The sequence below is a fragment of the Eschrichtius robustus genome, chromosome 3 (assembly GCF_028021215.1).
Source record: "Eschrichtius robustus isolate mEscRob2 chromosome 3, mEscRob2.pri, whole genome shotgun sequence".
Classification (NCBI taxonomy): Eukaryota; Metazoa; Chordata; class Mammalia; order Artiodactyla; family Eschrichtiidae; genus Eschrichtius; species Eschrichtius robustus.
In genome coordinates this window covers 148130106-148146933 of record NC_090826.1, presented here as the reverse complement: position 1 = coordinate 148146933, position 16828 = coordinate 148130106, and the positions used below count along the sequence as shown (strand labels likewise).

The following is a 16828-nucleotide window of genomic DNA, read 5'->3' as shown; positions in this document are numbered from 1 at the left end:
GGAAAAGAAAAACAACCAGAAAAGGCCTTGGCTGTGGGGGTGGGTCTTAGGCAGGGGTGTGGATTAGGCAGGGGCGGGGTCTAGGTTTAGGACCCAAGGGCCCTGGGTGGATGGGGGCAGGGCATAGGCTCAGTGCAGCCAGAGGGGCCCTGGAGTGCCTCTGGCCTCGGAGTGTGGATGATGAGGCCCAGGACATCAGCAGGGTCCCTGGGGTCTGATTGGTTGGGGAAATGTTAGCCGCGCTTCTCCCCGCTGATCCTCTCATCCCAGAGGGTCCCTCCCCGTTCGCCTCTACTCTTCTCCCCCGCTTCCCCCGCCATACCCCTAGGACCCACATGGCTGGAGGGGATCTTGGATGATCGAGGACCAGGCCTGGGACCCCAGCAGGCTCCCCGGGCCCGAGTGGGCAGGGGAAATGCTAGGCACGTTCCCCCCGATCCTCCATTCCTGGAGGGTCCCTTGTCTTCCTCCTCTCCTTCCCCCGCACCACTTTGCTCCCATGCCCCTACGACTCACACGGTCGGAGGGCGCCCTGGAAGGTAGAGGACCAGGCCGGGGAGCCCAGCAGGCTTCCCGGGGCCTGCCTAGGTGGGGGAAACGCAAGCTGCGTTCCCTCCCTGATCCTCTGATCCCTGAGGGTCCCTCCCCATTTGCCTCTCCTCTTCTTTCCCCCCGTCCCTCCCATGCCCCCAGGATCCGCATGGCCAGAAGGGGCCCCAGAGGGCAGAGGACCCGGCCTGGGACCCCAGCAGGCTTCCCAGGGCCCGATTGGGCAGGGGTAATGCTAGCCGCTTTCCCCTCTGATCCTCCGAACCCCCAAGGGTCTCTGAAGGCTTGGGAACCCCTTCCCTCCCCCAGCCACGCCTCAGGGGTGCTGTTCCCGTTTGGCCTCTACTTCTCCTCCCCCCTTGCTCCCCTCTACGTCCTACCTTGTCACTTGGGGGTTCCTCCTGTCCCGTTGGGTGTTGAGGTCCCCCACCAGCATCTGGTAGGTGCCCTAGTTGTGGAGAGAGGCAAACTCTGCGTCCTCCCACTCTGCCATCTTGACTCCGCCCCCCACAGCAGTAATTTCTTAAAGGTTTAATTGCATTATGGAATCTGAAACCCTATCATTGAACCTTTGGTACTTTGTTGTATTAAAATCCATTGGTCTGGGGACTTCCCTGGTGGTGCAGTGGTTAAGAATCTGCCTGCCATGGCAGGGGACATGGGTTCGATCCCTGGTCCGGGAAGATCCCACATGCTGCAGAGCAACTAAGCCCGTGGGCCACAACTACTGAGTCTGCGCTCTAGAGCCTGTGAGCCACAACTACTGAGCCCACGCACCACAACTACTGAAGCCCACATGCCCTAGAGCCCGTGCTCTCCAACTGCTGAGCCCACACGCTGCAATTACTGAAGCCCGTGCGCTCTAGGACCTGCGTGCCGCAACTACTGAGCTTGCGTGCTGCAGCTGCTGAAGCCCGCGCTCCTAGAGCCCGTGCTCCTCAGCAAGAGAAGCCACCACAATGAGAAGCCCGCACATCTCAACGAAGAGTAGCCCCCACTCACCACAACTGCAGAAAGCCCATGTGCAGCAACGAAGACCCAATACAGGCAAAAAAAAAAAAGTGTAAAAAATTAAAAAAAAATCCATCTGGTCTGTCTTAGATTTGAATGGGTATTTTACTTATGCATGAGCTTGTAACATCATGCATTGATCATTTGAAAAAGATTGGTTCCTCGAGTTATGCAGATCTTGAAAATGTTGACCCATTTCATTATATAATATCAAAAATTGTTAATATCATCACAGATCTCTAAAGGAAATTTTTTAAGTATTGCGAAGCTGTCAAGCTTATAGTGAATTGACAGCTTGAATTTCATCACTGAAAACAATGCCATTGGTTGTTTTACTTGAAATGTTAGGCTCAGTTTGTTTATTTTTGAGAATATCTGTCAAATATCCAAGTCTGAGTAGTTTATTTTTACCCATAGACTTTTAAAAAGAAATGGTCTCAGGGACTTCCCTGGTGGTCCAGTGGTAAAGAATCTGCCTTGCAATGCAGGGGACACAGGTTCGATCCCCGGTCAGGGAACTGTGATCCCACATGCCAAGGGGCAACTAAGCCCGCGTGCCACAACTACTGAGCTCTCACGTCTCAACTAGAGCCCACGTGCCACAGACTGCAGAGCCCTCTGGAACCCGCACGTCACAACTACATAAGAGAAAACCTGCATGCCACAAGTAGAGAGAAGCCCGCGCACCACAACGAAGAGCCTGCACGCTGCAGCTAAGACCCGACACAGCCAAAAATAAAGAAAAAAAAATAGAAATGGTCTCAAGGATTGAGGTTTAATAAAGTTAATAATTTTTACTGCTTCATCAAGGACATTCTCACGTGAAACTGGCATTTAAAAAAATTTAATATGAGTGAGTGGCAATAAGGAATATGATGAGTACTTATAAGTATAGTTTGGTGTCATTGTCTTGATTCATGCCAAGAGGTCAGCAGTTTTACTGCCATTGCTTTTAGATTATCAGTGCAAATGTCAATGTGGTGAAAAATGCACCTGCTGTCTTGGTATTATTATGAAAATGGTTTTGACCTTGTTGATACCTTAAAAGGCCCTCGGGGGGACCCCCAGCAGTCTGTGGACCAAACTTTGAGAACACACAGCACATATATGAACACACTTATATGTATATACACATGGGTTTCCTTGGCAGCATTTTCAATACTGACACTGAATTTTCTCACTGTGTGATTCTATGGATGTGCCATAATTTAGCCAATTAATAGAATTCTACAGCTATTTGAGATACACTGATATAGAAAGATGTCCAAGATATACTTTTAAGATACAGAAAACAAATGTTGCATAGCAATATGTTTAGTAAGATCCCATCTGTGTTTAAATAGACATACATATTTGTGTGAAGTCATACCTAATGTGTATAACCTATGATGATGTGGGTGGAGGGATATTTTTACTTTCTGCCTTATACGTTCTGTACTGTGGAATTCAACTGCACCCAAGTAGCTGTAACTTTAATGTTGGGAGATGTACAGCCCGGCTTCTTAAACAATAAGCTTGTCACTGGGTGAAAGGGAGTGGCTTCTGAATTGGTTGAGGTTCTTAGCTATTATTGTCTGTTGCTAGTGGATTATTTTCAGCTTTTCTCCACATCCTTGTATATTAAAGAGTGAAATTTTCTTATTAATCTTAGTAAGTGAGCAATTTATCTCTTTCAATAAATGGTACAGTCCATTTGTAATACTTATAGTTGCAGTGAACCTTGCAGGCAGCAGCTGTGGTTGTGTGGAGGGAAGTGTTGGTTAATCATCTGTCTTTTACCTATTCTCACATTTTTAGTACATAAGCCTCAGCTGCAAAAGAGAGTCCTATTGTAATTCACAGAACCATTGGATATGTAGTTACTCTTCTAGTGTTACAGTGAAAAGAACATGCCTTTTGCAGTCAGATAGATTTAGGCCCAAATCTTCTCTCCATTATTTACTTAGCAGTGTGATCTTGTACAAGTTAACATCTGAGCCTATTTTGTTGTTGGTGAGTTAGGGATTATAGCTTCCTGTTCTGAGGATCATATCCGTAGTGTGTATAGCTCAGTGCTTGACACACGTCAGCTACTGTTAGCTCTCATCTGTTGCTCGGTCTGCCTTTCCTCTAATGTACCACACTTTCTCTGTCTCCTTCTTCAGTGTTGCACTGTTCCACTGAGAACGTTCTGGTTAGCCTTTAAGAGTTTTAGCTGTCTCATCTTCTAGGAAGTTCTGTTTCCTTTAGGCTGAGTTAGTTGTTTTCCCCTTGTGGTTCTACATCTCACCAATATGACACTTAACTCATTTTATTTTTCTCCAACTTCTTTAACTTGCAAAATTTTCAAATTTACCAGAAGACCCTAAAGAATAGTGAACACTTACATACCTTTTGTCCAAGTTCACTGATGAACATTTTGCCACATTTTCCTGTATCTCTGTGTGTGTGTGTGTGTGTGTGTGTGTATCATTTTTTTACTGAACCACTTGAGAATAAGTTGCAGATATTGTGACATTTCATCCCTACTTCCCATATTTCCCCTATAGTCACGATACCATATTATTCAAGGAATTTAGCACTCAAGGAATTTAGCATTGATATAATACTATTATCAAATATGTAGTCAATATCCAGATTTTTCCATTTATTCTAAAAATGGTTTTTTTAGATTTTTTTCTTTTTTGGATCCAGGATTATGCCTCTAGGTTTGTTTCTTTAATCTAGACTATTTCTTATGCATTTGTTTTGGTCTTTCATGACATTGACATTTTTAAAGTGTGTGAGACAGTTGTTTTTAGGTTTCACAATCTTGATCTGATTGTTTTCTCATGATTAGATCATTGTTTTTTGTTTGCTTTGTTACATCTCTCCTCACAGTATGATTTCCTGTGAGAAAGGCAAAGCAGTTCCTGACAGATCTAAGAAAGAACTGGCCCGACACTACCTATTTGTTTGACTTTGGTGTTTCTTAAAGTTGGCCTGGCATTCACAGCTAAGCTGTGTTGTTCTTCTGTTGAACGTAAGCAGTTTCACAGAACAGGAACATTAGACAAGGCCACGCTGTGTCCTTGGATCAAGACTAAAACGAGACCACTCTGTAATCATGTCTGAACACAGACAAAAACATTTTTCAAGTCACAAAAATGATCAAGCGTATCTTCATCCTGGCTATCGTGATGACTACAGCTTTTTTTCTTATAAATCACAGCCTTATAGCCTCTCTTCATTCTTCTTGCCTTATAGTAAGATTTATTAAAATCATAGAATCATAGAATTAGATAGAATTAACAGAATCATAGAATTACTCCCACTTCCTGACAGCATCCAAGCCAGGGCAAACAAAGCCCCACTTCTTTGAATCTTTCCCCAAAGCACCTAACACAAGCTCAGATCCTGTTAAGTCCTTTCTAACACCCTCTTAGTGAAATGCCTCAGGGTTCCGCATAGTATACTTTCTCGGAGTCTTAAATCCAGCTTGTTTAACTAGAGGTATGTTCTTGGTGCTGTTGACTAGAGGGAGTTCACACCTGAGAACGTTGGCCTCCCTGTTTTTCCTCTGTGAATGAATTTTTAATACAGTTAAGAATTAGCACCAAGCTTTTCTGGCTAGTTTCTTACTGGTCAAGGATAACTTTTAGTTTTGTATAATCAGTTTATGGTCATCGACATTTGCATTTTAAAAAGTTGTGAACGCTGCTTTCAGGAGTTGTTCTACGTAATTAAAAAAACATAGAGAAAAATCTCAAAGGCAGCTTATAAATCAAAGAGAGAGACGTTATTTCCGACGCTTTACCAGCTTTGTTAGAAGGTTTTGGTTTAATTTTCCTTTTGCAGCTTTTAGTAGCAAACCATTGTTCAGTAATTTGGAGGTGGTGGAGTGGCTTAAAGATAATATATACATACTCACACACAAATAATATAGTATGTAATATGTAATATTGTATAATAAACCTCAGGAAAAATTTGTTTTATATTTTCTATCACAATTACCTATAAATTTTCTACTCTGTTCACTGGAAGATAAAAAAAACTTCCATTCCTGTGAATGGAAATTTAAAGCACTGATAAGAGAAGCACCTGTTTATTAATTTCTCATTGTTGTTGCCTTTTAAGGGAGGTTGATGATATTAAAAGATTAACAATTTGAGAATAGCCACTAGTGTGTTATCTACCATTAGGATCTTGCTAACTCTTAACCTAATTTTCAAATTAGGTGGCTTTGTAACATATATTAGGGCCAGTAGTTACTGCATTAAAATTCATCTGCTTCTCTTTGTGCTGCCAATACTATTTTTTGTTGTTGTTATTTTGAAATATCTTAGGAACAAAGAAGTGAGCATGATCTTTCATCATATTAGTTCTGATGATAGGATTCAGTGTAATTGAACCTTTTAATGCATTAGCCTTTAATTTTGGTTTTACTCCATTCTGAAAAATGTTCTAATTCATCTCTGCTTGTCCAAGTTTAGTGGAATAGAAATGCATAGATCAATAGAAATATAACAGACACACTTTTGACATGTTTATTCTATTTAGAAGTGATATGCTTGTTGCCTAAGCATTTAAATCTAGTTTAATAGGGAGGTGGGATGAGTCATTGATCACACTAGGATTAAAGCAGCTAAATTTTTATGTATTTGTTTCAGCCAGTAAATGAGAGTTTTTTAGGATGTCATCAAATATTAGGAAGTTTTTCATTAAAATTTTTCAACATGTTGTTAGTTCATTTAAAGATAATATCAGGTGGTCTTGTGGGTTGAAGCATAATATAATGTGTGTGTTTTCTGGATTTCTGTTCTGAGATTGCAGATGCTCACATAAATACTAATTTCCAGGTACTGCAGTTTACTTTTTTGTTTAAAGGATAAATATGTTGGACAGTAATCATAAGCACCGATGCATACTTAATTTCTTATTTAGGCAAAACAAGGAATAATGGACATTTAGCTGTCATTTTAACGTGTTTGGCCTACGGTTTTTTTCCCAAGATTGAATATCTTAGATTCTTTTCAGGACACAGGATTTGCTTTACGTGTTAGGGCTCTTAGAAGTTTGTTTCCAGATAATATTATTGATAGGTATGCTAACAGCGTCATTTTAGATGTGTTTTTTGTCATTGGAAGAATTTAATGTAATGTAATTGTTGCATATGAACTGGGAACTAATAGGAAAACAGATTTAGCATAATGGATTATATTAGGTTTGGTTACTTGTTACAAAACTTAAAACCAGATAGATGTCAATTTTTTTCTCGTGGCATAAGCTCTGGAGGTAGCCTATGCAGGGCAGCATAGGAGGCAGGGCAGCTCCACAGTAATTAGGAATCCAAGCTCCTGCCTTGTTGCTTTATCATTTTTAACCTCCCACATCATAGTCCTTCTTGGAAAGGGAAAAGGAGATAGAAGAAAAAGCGGGAGGTGGGGAGGTGAGGGTGTATATCAGTTGTCTCTTGAAGAGATTTTTGGTAATCTGCAAAATAACTTTTGTTTATATGTTATGGGCCAGAATTTAGTCCGTGTCCACATGTAACTGCAAGGCAAGCTGGAAATTATAGTCTTTTTTTTTTTCCCCTGGGCCGCTATGTACCTAGTTAGAAATTGGGGATTATTTTACTTAGAAAGAAGGCGAGAACAGATATGAGGATAGCAACTGGCTATCCCAAAGTAAATAAAGTAGCATACTGAATGTTAGGAATCCTCTAATTGATTGCCACTTGCCTGCTAACCTTTACTGGGCCTGGGCTCTTTGAGGATGCTGATACAAGTTACAGATCTTTTCCCTAGAAAAATGTACGTGTGGACATATGTGTGGAGTTTTGTAGGATTGTTGTAACCCATCCATTAAGCATAGGGGGTTGTTTATGGACGCACTGTTAAAATTTCTTTTTCTTTCTTTCTTTTTTTGGCTATGTCGGGTCTGGCGGCACTTGGGATCTTTCTTGTGGCGTGCAGGCTTCTCTCTAGTTGTGGCGTGCAGGTTTTCTCTTCTCTGGTTGTGGCACGCAGGCTCCAGAGTGCGTGGGCTCTGTAGTTCTGGCACGCGCGTTCGAGAGCGCATGTGCTCTGTAGTTTGTGGCACGCGTGCTCTCTAGTTGTGGCACACGTGCTCAATAGTTGTGGCACACGGCTTAGTTGCCCTGCAGCATGTGGGATATTAGTTCCCTGACCCGGGATTGATTGGAAGGCGGATTCTTTACCACTGGACCACCAGGGAAGTCCCTAAAATTTCTTATCTGTGAAAGATGACTATCTTTTAGGATAGAATGTTCCACTGTAAGATAGTTCTTTGTGTTAGAAAGTATTTCTACATTTTTATTATTCACTCATACAGTCAACAAAAATATATTAGCATGTTCTGTATGCCAAACACTATGATGGTCCTTGAAGATTTAAAGACACCATGATTGGTTTATTAAGTGCTTACTATGTGCCTGGTATGGAACTGCTCATTTTAAGTACATTGCTCATTTTCTCCGTTTTGTAAATTAGGAAATAATCTGCCTAAGATTTTATAGCTAGTGAATGATAGATAGAGCAAGTAGTTTGAACCCAGGTCTAACTCTAAAACCATTTATTTTAGTCATCATGAAGTAGACATTTCACCATAAGCATGAGACACATTGAGCTGAGGTATTTAGTGGTTCAGTTTCAAATTCCGTGGGTATATAACTAGGAATCTCTCTCTCTCTCTTTTTTATCTTTAGGTTGACAAGCATTTTTAATGTGATCATGCTACCTTGCTTATTTGCATTCCATAGACTTTTAAAAACCTGTTCACTTTCTATAAAACATTGTTAACCACTTTAAGGTGATAGCATGATTAAAATCAAAATGCTTGAACCTCAATCTATTATTTTCCACAAAGTCTAATTATTATGTCAAGTTTGTTAGCTGGGATATAGTATAATCTTACACATAAGGACTGGTTTTAAATTAAAGTATGTTGGATTAGATGTGACATTTCCTAGTTTAGAACATCTTTTTTGTAATTATGTACTTTCATAATAGAGTTGAGCATTTTGAAACAGATTTCCCCATAAACAAGGGAGAGTAGAGAGTTGGCACAAATTTAGTTAGCACACCAAAATTTAATCATTAATTGTGTTTCTGAGTGGGTGGAAAATAGAGGTGATATTTTAAAAAGTTAGTAAAAAATAAATTTCCGTACTTTATAGTTATATTAAATACTTATTGAGCTACTGCAAGAAGTGTGGCACTGCAAAAGTAACCTCTTTTCTCTTTGTACTCTCAGATGTAGTTTAATGCTTTGACTAAAGCAAGTGAGGGCTCTGTTTTAATCCATCTGTTTCTTTTTTTCCTCCCTTTCTTTCATTTGCTTCTTTGTAGTGATAACTGCAAAGAAGTTGACTTATTTCCAATAAGTTGTGGTGCCTATAACTAGGAATCTCTTTATACCTCAGTTTTCTATTAAGATTTTGCAAAGCCACTTAAGTATGGGATGTGGTACTCTTTTGATTTTGTATTTTTTTAAACCTAAATTGCAATCAGTATGATACATGGCATGTGACAGATGCCAACCGGTAATCTTATCTGAGAGTAGTACAAAATGGTCATATTTGAAAATGTCTTATCAGCATTCAAATTGTATATATCATTAAAAAAAATTCTTTGAAAACCACCTTTCGATCACCTTGCAAACCAGAGCTCACTGTGCTGTGTGTGTTCTCTTTTTTCTCACAACTGTGCTTTCATGTACACTGACAGCATCACACATGGAGTTTGGCTTGAAAGCTTTTTGCTTCAAGCTGAGGTTTTTGACCCCACTGACATACAGATGTTCTCGTAACTTTCTCTCTTCAGCTCCGTTTATAAATCAAAAAAGAGTGGGAAAGGGAAAATTATATGAGTAATGACAGTATTAAATTACTATAGAAAACCATTTGAGTTCTTTATTAATTCTCCTTTCAACTTTAGTTTCAAATTACCAGTTTCTTAAATGGTAAGTTTTTTATATTGACAGGCTTTAGATTATGACTGCATTATTTATTTGCTAGTTGACACCTCTGCCTCTTGTTTTATCAGAAACATTATTTTCTTTTCTGGTGGGAGCACTACTGATTCCAGTTGTAGAGACTAGATTTGACTTCAGGAGGTTGCCTGATAAGCACAGCAAGTAGGCAGTGATAGGCCTGCTGCTGCTTTCTAAATTGTGAACGTAAACTAACATAAATCAGTGTTTGATCTTTCTTTCCTTAAGTGTTGATTCTTATTTAATTCTAGGACGATTTGATGAAACTGTTATTGAAGAGAGGAGACAGTGTGCTGAAGATCTGCTACAGTTCTCTGCCAATATTCCTGCTCTTTATAACAGTAAACAGCTTGAAGATTTTTTCAAGGTTTGGTGTTCTTTCTGGAATATTTTGTATTTTATTAAATGTCTTTGTTTTCTAATTTGTAGTAAAGCAAGATTCAAGGTTTTTTTAAAACAAAATATCATTTACTTTTGAATTTCATTATTCACTGAAATAAGTAGAAGTTAATAGCTAAATAACAATGTCTATGGCATGTCTTCTATTTCTCATGTAGAACTGTATATAATTTTCGATTCACAGATTTAAAAAAAATTGATGCTGAGGGTTTAGAGGTTATCTAATTCACTCCATCATAATTCAAATACATTAAAATGTTTAAATATGATGAAACTCCAGTAGTTATCTTCACTTTTTGAGGTGTCTTTCAGTAGTAGACTTCTTTTCTATTAGTCTATATTAAATTTGTTCTAATTAGACTAAGCTATGTAAAGATAGAACAAAAATAGTCACCGTACAACTTAAAGAGGTAGACTAGTACAAGTTGTATTACCACAGATGTTTGGATAGTAGTGTTTTAAGTTTCTTGACACGTAATGCCTTCATTCTGAGTTCATTATCATTTTATTTATTTATTTTTGCCTGTGTTGGGTCTTCGTTTCTGTGCGCGGGCTTTCTCTAGTTGCGGCGAGCGGGGGCCACTCTTCATTGCGGTGTGCGGGCCTCCCACTGTCGCGGCCTCTCTTGTTGCGGAGCACAGGCTCCAGACGTGCAGGCTCAGTAGTTGTGGCTCACGGGCTTTGTTGCTCCACGGCATGTGGGATCTTCCCAGACCAGGGCTCGAACCCGTGTCCCCTGCATTGGCAGGCAGACTCTCAACCACTGCGCCACCAGGGAAGCCCTCATTATCATTTTAAATAATAATTTTCTAGCTTATTTTGTATTGAACCTGTGCTAGTTGTCGGTTAATATCAATGTCTTTATTTATAATATTAATGTCTTTTCCTATTGCATTTAGCTCTCTAGAAAAAAGCTAGATGATTGTGCCATAATTATTTTTTCCCTTCTTTAACTAAAAATCTACTCAGTTGTATATATGTCATTTCTTAGACCATATAGGCAGCCAGGTATATGAGGATCTTACAAAAGGATATACCAAAGGATCTTCAAAAGGAATTTATTTTTTATGACCTATTTTAGTTTACTGAAGGAAGTTGATCTTTTGAAAGATATCATAAACTTATGACTTAGAAATAGAAAGAGTAGTAGAAAAGTTTGTAGTAGCAATAAGATTCTTGCTGATTGACTTCATTGCTTAATTTTTCATTACTCTGCAAACACGGCTGAGATGATAAATTTGGCTTCTGCTCATGACCTAATGCAGATATTTAGGATAAAAGGCCAAGTCAAATTGATACAGTATTTAGCTCTTTACTAAATACAGCTGTTTCTATGTGGCAGCGAGTCTATGCTTCTAGAAAAAGGCAGCATTATTTATTATTAATATTTTTAATTAATTTTTTTGGCTGCATTGGGTCTTCGTTGCTGCACGTGGGCTTTCTCTAGTTGTGGCGAGCGGGGGCTACTCTTCATTGTGGTGTGCGGGCTTCTCATCGTGGTGGCTTCTCTTGCTGCGGAGCACGGGCTCTAGGCGCGCGGGCTTCAGTAGTTGTAGCACACGGGCTCAGTAGTTGCGGCTCCTGGGCTCTAGTGCGCAGGCTCAGTAGTTGTGGCACACGGGCTTAGTTGCTCTGTGGCATGTGGGATCTTCCCAGACCAAGGCTCGAACCCGTGTCCCTGCACTGGCAGGTGGGTTCTTAACCACTGTGCCACCAGGGAAATCCCATGGCAGCATTACTAAGCAAGAAGAATATTGCTCTATAGAAATTGTGAAAGGCAGTCTCGGAAATTAACACATGCCAAGGGCTATAAAAGGGATATAGGGGTCAGATCATAGACTGAACAATTTAAATGAAAGCTAGCTGCTCATTCTATTTCTTTTGGGTCTGGGAATTCCTAATTGTAACTGTTGCTGGAAGACACTTATTTTTAGGCTTTGTGGAATGAGAAACAAAAGGAAAGGAAGAAAAAATTGGGCAGTTTAAGAGAAGTCAAGCTAGTCTTGGAAAATATTTGGAAATATCTTAAGCAGTGTGCTTGGCAGGAGAGAGATAGTGATTTGGTAATATCACAACAGTGATGCTTAGTTTCTTTACGTAGAGATCAGTAAATATGGTCTTTGAAGGTTATTTAGCTCCAAGTAAACAATAACAACAGCAAAACTCACCATATTATCTTAAACAAGAAAAGGGTTTATTTGTCTCATACAACAAAGTTTCTTTTTCCACATATATATATTTTTAAAAATTCAGGTATAGTTGATTTACAACATTATATAAGTTTCAGGTGTACAACATAGTGATTCACAATTTTTAAAGGTTATACTCCATTTATAACTATTATAAAATATTGGCTACATTCCCTGTGTTGTACAATATATCCTGGTAGCTTATTTATTTTATAAATAGTAGTTTGTACCTCTGAATCCCCTACTCCTATTTTGCTCCTCCCCCCTTTCCTCTCCCCAGTCATAATCACTGTTTCTCTATATCCGAGTCTGTTTCTTTTTTGTTATATTCATCAGTTTGCTTTATTTTTAGATTTCACATATAAGTGATATCATACAGTATTTGTCTTTCTCTTTCTGAGTTATTTCACTAAACATAACACCCTCCGAGTCCATCCATGTTGTTGCAAATGGCAAAATTTCATCCTTTTTTATGGCTGAGTAGTATTCTATTGTATATATACACCACATCTTCTTTATCTGTTCATCTGTTGATGGACACTTAGGTTGCTTCTATATCTTGCCCATTGTAAATAATGCTACTCTGAACATTGGGGTGCATATATCTTTTTTTTTTAAACATCTTTGTTGGAGTATAATTGCTTTACAATGTTGTGTTAGTTTCTGCTGTATAACAAAGTGAATCAGCTATATGCATACTTATACCCCCATATCCCCTACCTCTTGCATCTCCCTCCCACCCTCCTTATCCCACCCCTCTAGGTGGTCGCAAAGCACTGAGCTGATTTCCCTGTGCCGTGCAGCTGCTTCCCACTAGCTAGCTATTTTACATTTGGTAGTGTATATATGTCAGTGCTACTCTCTCACTTTGTCCCAGCTTACCCTTCCCCCTCCCCGTGTCCTCAAGTCCATTCTCTATGTCTGTGTCTTTATTCCTGTCCTGCCCCTAGGTTCATCAGAACCATTTTTTTTTAAGATTCCATATATATATGTGTTAGCTTATGGTATTTGTTTTTCTCTTCTGACTTACTTCACTCTGTATGACAGACTCTAGGTCCATCCACCTCACTACAGATCAAGACAGTATGGTACTGGCACAAAAACAGAAATATAGGTCAATGGAACAGGATAGAAAGCCCAGAGATAAACCCACACACATATGGTCACCTTATCTTTGATAAAGGAGGCAAGAGTATACAATGGAGAAAAGACAGCCTCTTCAATAAGTGGTGCTGGGAAAACTGGACAGCTACATGTAAAAGAATGAAATTAGAATACTTCCTAACACCATACACAAAAATAAACTCAAAATGGATTAAAGACCTAATTGTAAGGCCAGACACTATAAAACTCTTAGAGGAAAACATAGGCAGAACACTCTATGACATAAGTCATGTATCTTTTTGAATTATGTTTTTGTTTTTTTTGGATGTATTGGAACTGCTGGGTCATATGGTAGTTCTGTTTTTAGTTTTTTGAGAAACCTCCACACTGTTTTCTTCAGTTGCAGCACCAATTTACATTCCCATCAGCAGTGCACAGGGTTCCCTTTTTTCCACATCCTTGCTAACATTTATTATTTGTGGTCTTTTTGATGATAGCCATTCTGACAGGGTGAGGTGATGTCTCATTGTGGTTTTGATTTGCATTTCTCTCGTGATTAATGATGTTAAGCATCTTTTCATGTGCCTGTTAGCCATCTGTATGTCTTTGGAAAAATGTCTATTCAGGTCTTCTGCCCATTTTTTAATTGAGTTGACTGTTTTTTTGATGTTGAGTTGTATGAGCTCTTTATGTATTTTGGATGTTAACCCCTTATTGGTCATGTCATTTGCAAGTGTTTCCTCCTAGTCAGTAGGTTGTCTTCTCGTTTTGTTGATGGTTTGCTTTGCTATTCAAAAGCTTTTTAGTTTAATTAGGTCCCGCTTGTTTATTTTTGCTTTTGTTTCCTTTGCCTTTGGAAATGGATCCAAAAAATATTGCTATGATTTATGTCAAAGAATGTTCCACCTGTGTATTCTTCTAGGAGTTTTATAGTTTCCAGTCTAACATTTAAGTCTTTAATCCATTTTGAGTTTATTTTTGTATATGATGTGAGAAAATGTTCTAATTTCATTTCATATAGAAAACATATATCAGGGGCTTCCCTGGTGGTGCAGTGGTTGAGAATCCGCCTGCCAACGCAGGGCACACAGGTTCGAGCCCTGGTCCGGGAGGATCCCACATGCTGCGGAGCGGCTAGGCCCATGCGTCACAACTACTGAGCCTGTGCGCCACAACTACTGAAGCCTGCATGCCTGGAGCCCGTGCTCCACAACAAGAGAGGCCACCGCAGTGAGAAGTCTGTGCACCGCAACGAAGAATAGCCCCCACTCGCCGCAACTGGGGAGGGCCCGCGCACAGCAACGAGGACCCAACACAGCCAAAAATAAATAAATAAATAAATTTATTAAAAAAAAAAAAAAAAAAGAAAACATATATCAAATAGATATTGAGCAGTGGAATTGCTGAGCCTTATGGTAAGTTTATGTTTTTAAGAAACTGCCAAACTGTTTTCCAGAGTGACTTTACCATTTTACGTTCCCCAGCAATGTATGAAGGCTCTGGTTCTTTTATAACCTCACCAGCACTTGGTATCGTGTGCTTTAAAAAATATAACTATGTGTATAATGGTATCTCACTGTTGTATTAATTTCAGTTTCGTAACCTCACCAACACTTGGTATTGTGTGATTTTTTTTTTTTTCTTTAATTTTCTTTTGGCTGTGTTGGGTCTTTGTTGCTAGGTGCAGGCTTTCTCTAGGTGCGGCGAGCGGGGGCTACTCTTCGTTGTGATGCGTGGGCTCTAGGGCACGCAGGCTTCAGTAGTTGTGGCACCTGGGCTTTGTTGCTCCGTGGCATGTGGGATCTTCCTGGAGCAGGGATCGAACCCGTGTCCCCTGCATTGGCAGGCAGATTCTTAACCACTGCGCCACCAGCGAAGTCCCTGTGTGATTTTTAAATCATAACTATGTGTATGTGTATAATGGTATCTCACGGTAGTATTAATTTCAGTTTGGCTAATGATGTTGAACATGTTTTCATGTGCTTATCTATATGTATTCTTTGGTGAAATGTCTATTAAAATCTGTCCATCTTTTGGTTGAGTTGTTTGTTAATGAGTTCCAAATGTAATCTGGATACAGGTTCTTTATTAGATACGTGATTTGCAAATATTTTCTCCGAATGTATGGCTTGTCTTTTCATTTTCTTAATGGTGTCATTTGATGTGCAAAATTTTTTAGTTTTGATGAAGTATAATTTACCATTTTTTTTCTTTTTTGAATCATGCTTTTGTTGTCATATCTAAGACCTCTTTGATTAACCCAAAGTCAAGAGAATTTTCCCCTACATTCCTTTCTGGAAGTCTGTGATCCATTTTCAGTTAATTTTTGTGTATAGTGTGAAGTAACAGTCTAAATTAATCTTTTGGCACTTGAATATCAAATAGTCTCAGCACTGTTTGTTGAAAAGACTATCCTTTCCCTATTGAAGTATGTTGGCACTGTTGCTGAAAAAGAATTGACTATACATGTAACGCTTTATTTCTGGACTTTTGACATCTTCTGTTGATTTATGTGCCTGTTCTTTTACCAGTACATACTCTCTTGATTACTGTAGCTTTATAATATGTTTTGAAATCAGAAAGTGTAAGTTTTCCCACTTTATTTGTATTTTTTCAAAGATGTTACAGCAATTTTGATTCCTTTGAATTTTCATAAAATGTTTTAGTATCAGCTTGTCCATATCAACAGAAAATTCTGATGAAATTTTGATTGGAATTGTATTAAATCTGTAGTTCAGTTTGGGGAGAATTGTTATCTTAACAATATTGTCTTCTAATCTATGAACATGAAATAACTCACCATTTATTTGTGTTCTTTAATTTGTCTCAGCAATGTTTTGCCATTTTCAGGTATAAGTCTGGCACTTCTTTTGTTAAATTTATTACTAAATATTTTATTCTTTTGTGGCTATTATGAATGGAATTGTATTTTTTCATTTAGCATTATACTTTAAAGGTTTATCCATGTTATAGCCAGTATCCATATTTCATTCCTTTTTTTATACTTCTTATAATATTCCTTTGTATGGATCCATGGATATACCAAATTTTGTTTATCCATTCATCAGTTGATGCACATATAGGTTGTCTTCTCCTTTTGACTATTATGAATGATGCTGTTATGAATACTGGCATATAAGTTTTTGTGTGGACATATTTTTTCATTTCTCTTAGGTATATACCTAGGAGTGGAATTGATGTGGGAAGATTTTAAATTTCTAATTCAGTTCATTTTCTTGTTGTAGGTCTATTCTAATTTTCTCTTTCTTCTTGAATCAGCTTGTTAACTTGTATTTTCCTAGGAGTTTTCATCTAAATTCTGTACTTTGTTCATAGTGTTCCTTACAATGTTTTTAATTTCTATAGGTATGGTAGTGATGTCCCCTCTTTCATTCATGATTTTGGTAATTTGTGTCTTATCTATTTTTTCTTGACCTGTCTAGGTAAAAGTTTGATATTTTTGTTGATCTTTTCAAAGGATCAACTTGGTTTCATTGATTTTTTTTCTCTATTTTTCTATTTCATTTCATTGATTTCTGTTCTAAACTGTTTCCTTCCTTTTGCATGCTTTGGGTTTACTTTGCTCTTTATCTAATTCTTTAATT

At 38.7% G+C, this 16828-nt stretch overlaps 1 protein-coding gene across 3 annotated transcripts in view; it reads left to right on the top strand.

The window, feature by feature from the left end:
• The window catches only part of RPS6KC1 (ribosomal protein S6 kinase C1), a 201017-nt gene that overhangs the window by 49625 nt on the left and 134564 nt on the right, over positions 1 to 16828 (top strand). For 2 of the 3 annotated variants that reach the window (XM_068541440.1, XM_068541439.1), the window contains exon 4: positions 9783 to 9898. In XM_068541440.1, coding sequence (XP_068397541.1) covers positions 9783 to 9898 — 116 coding nt within the window. Of the gene's footprint in view, positions 1 to 9782; positions 9899 to 14586; positions 14639 to 16828 lie in introns of those variants that run through there. The other variant, XM_068541441.1, reaches the window with a different exon arrangement.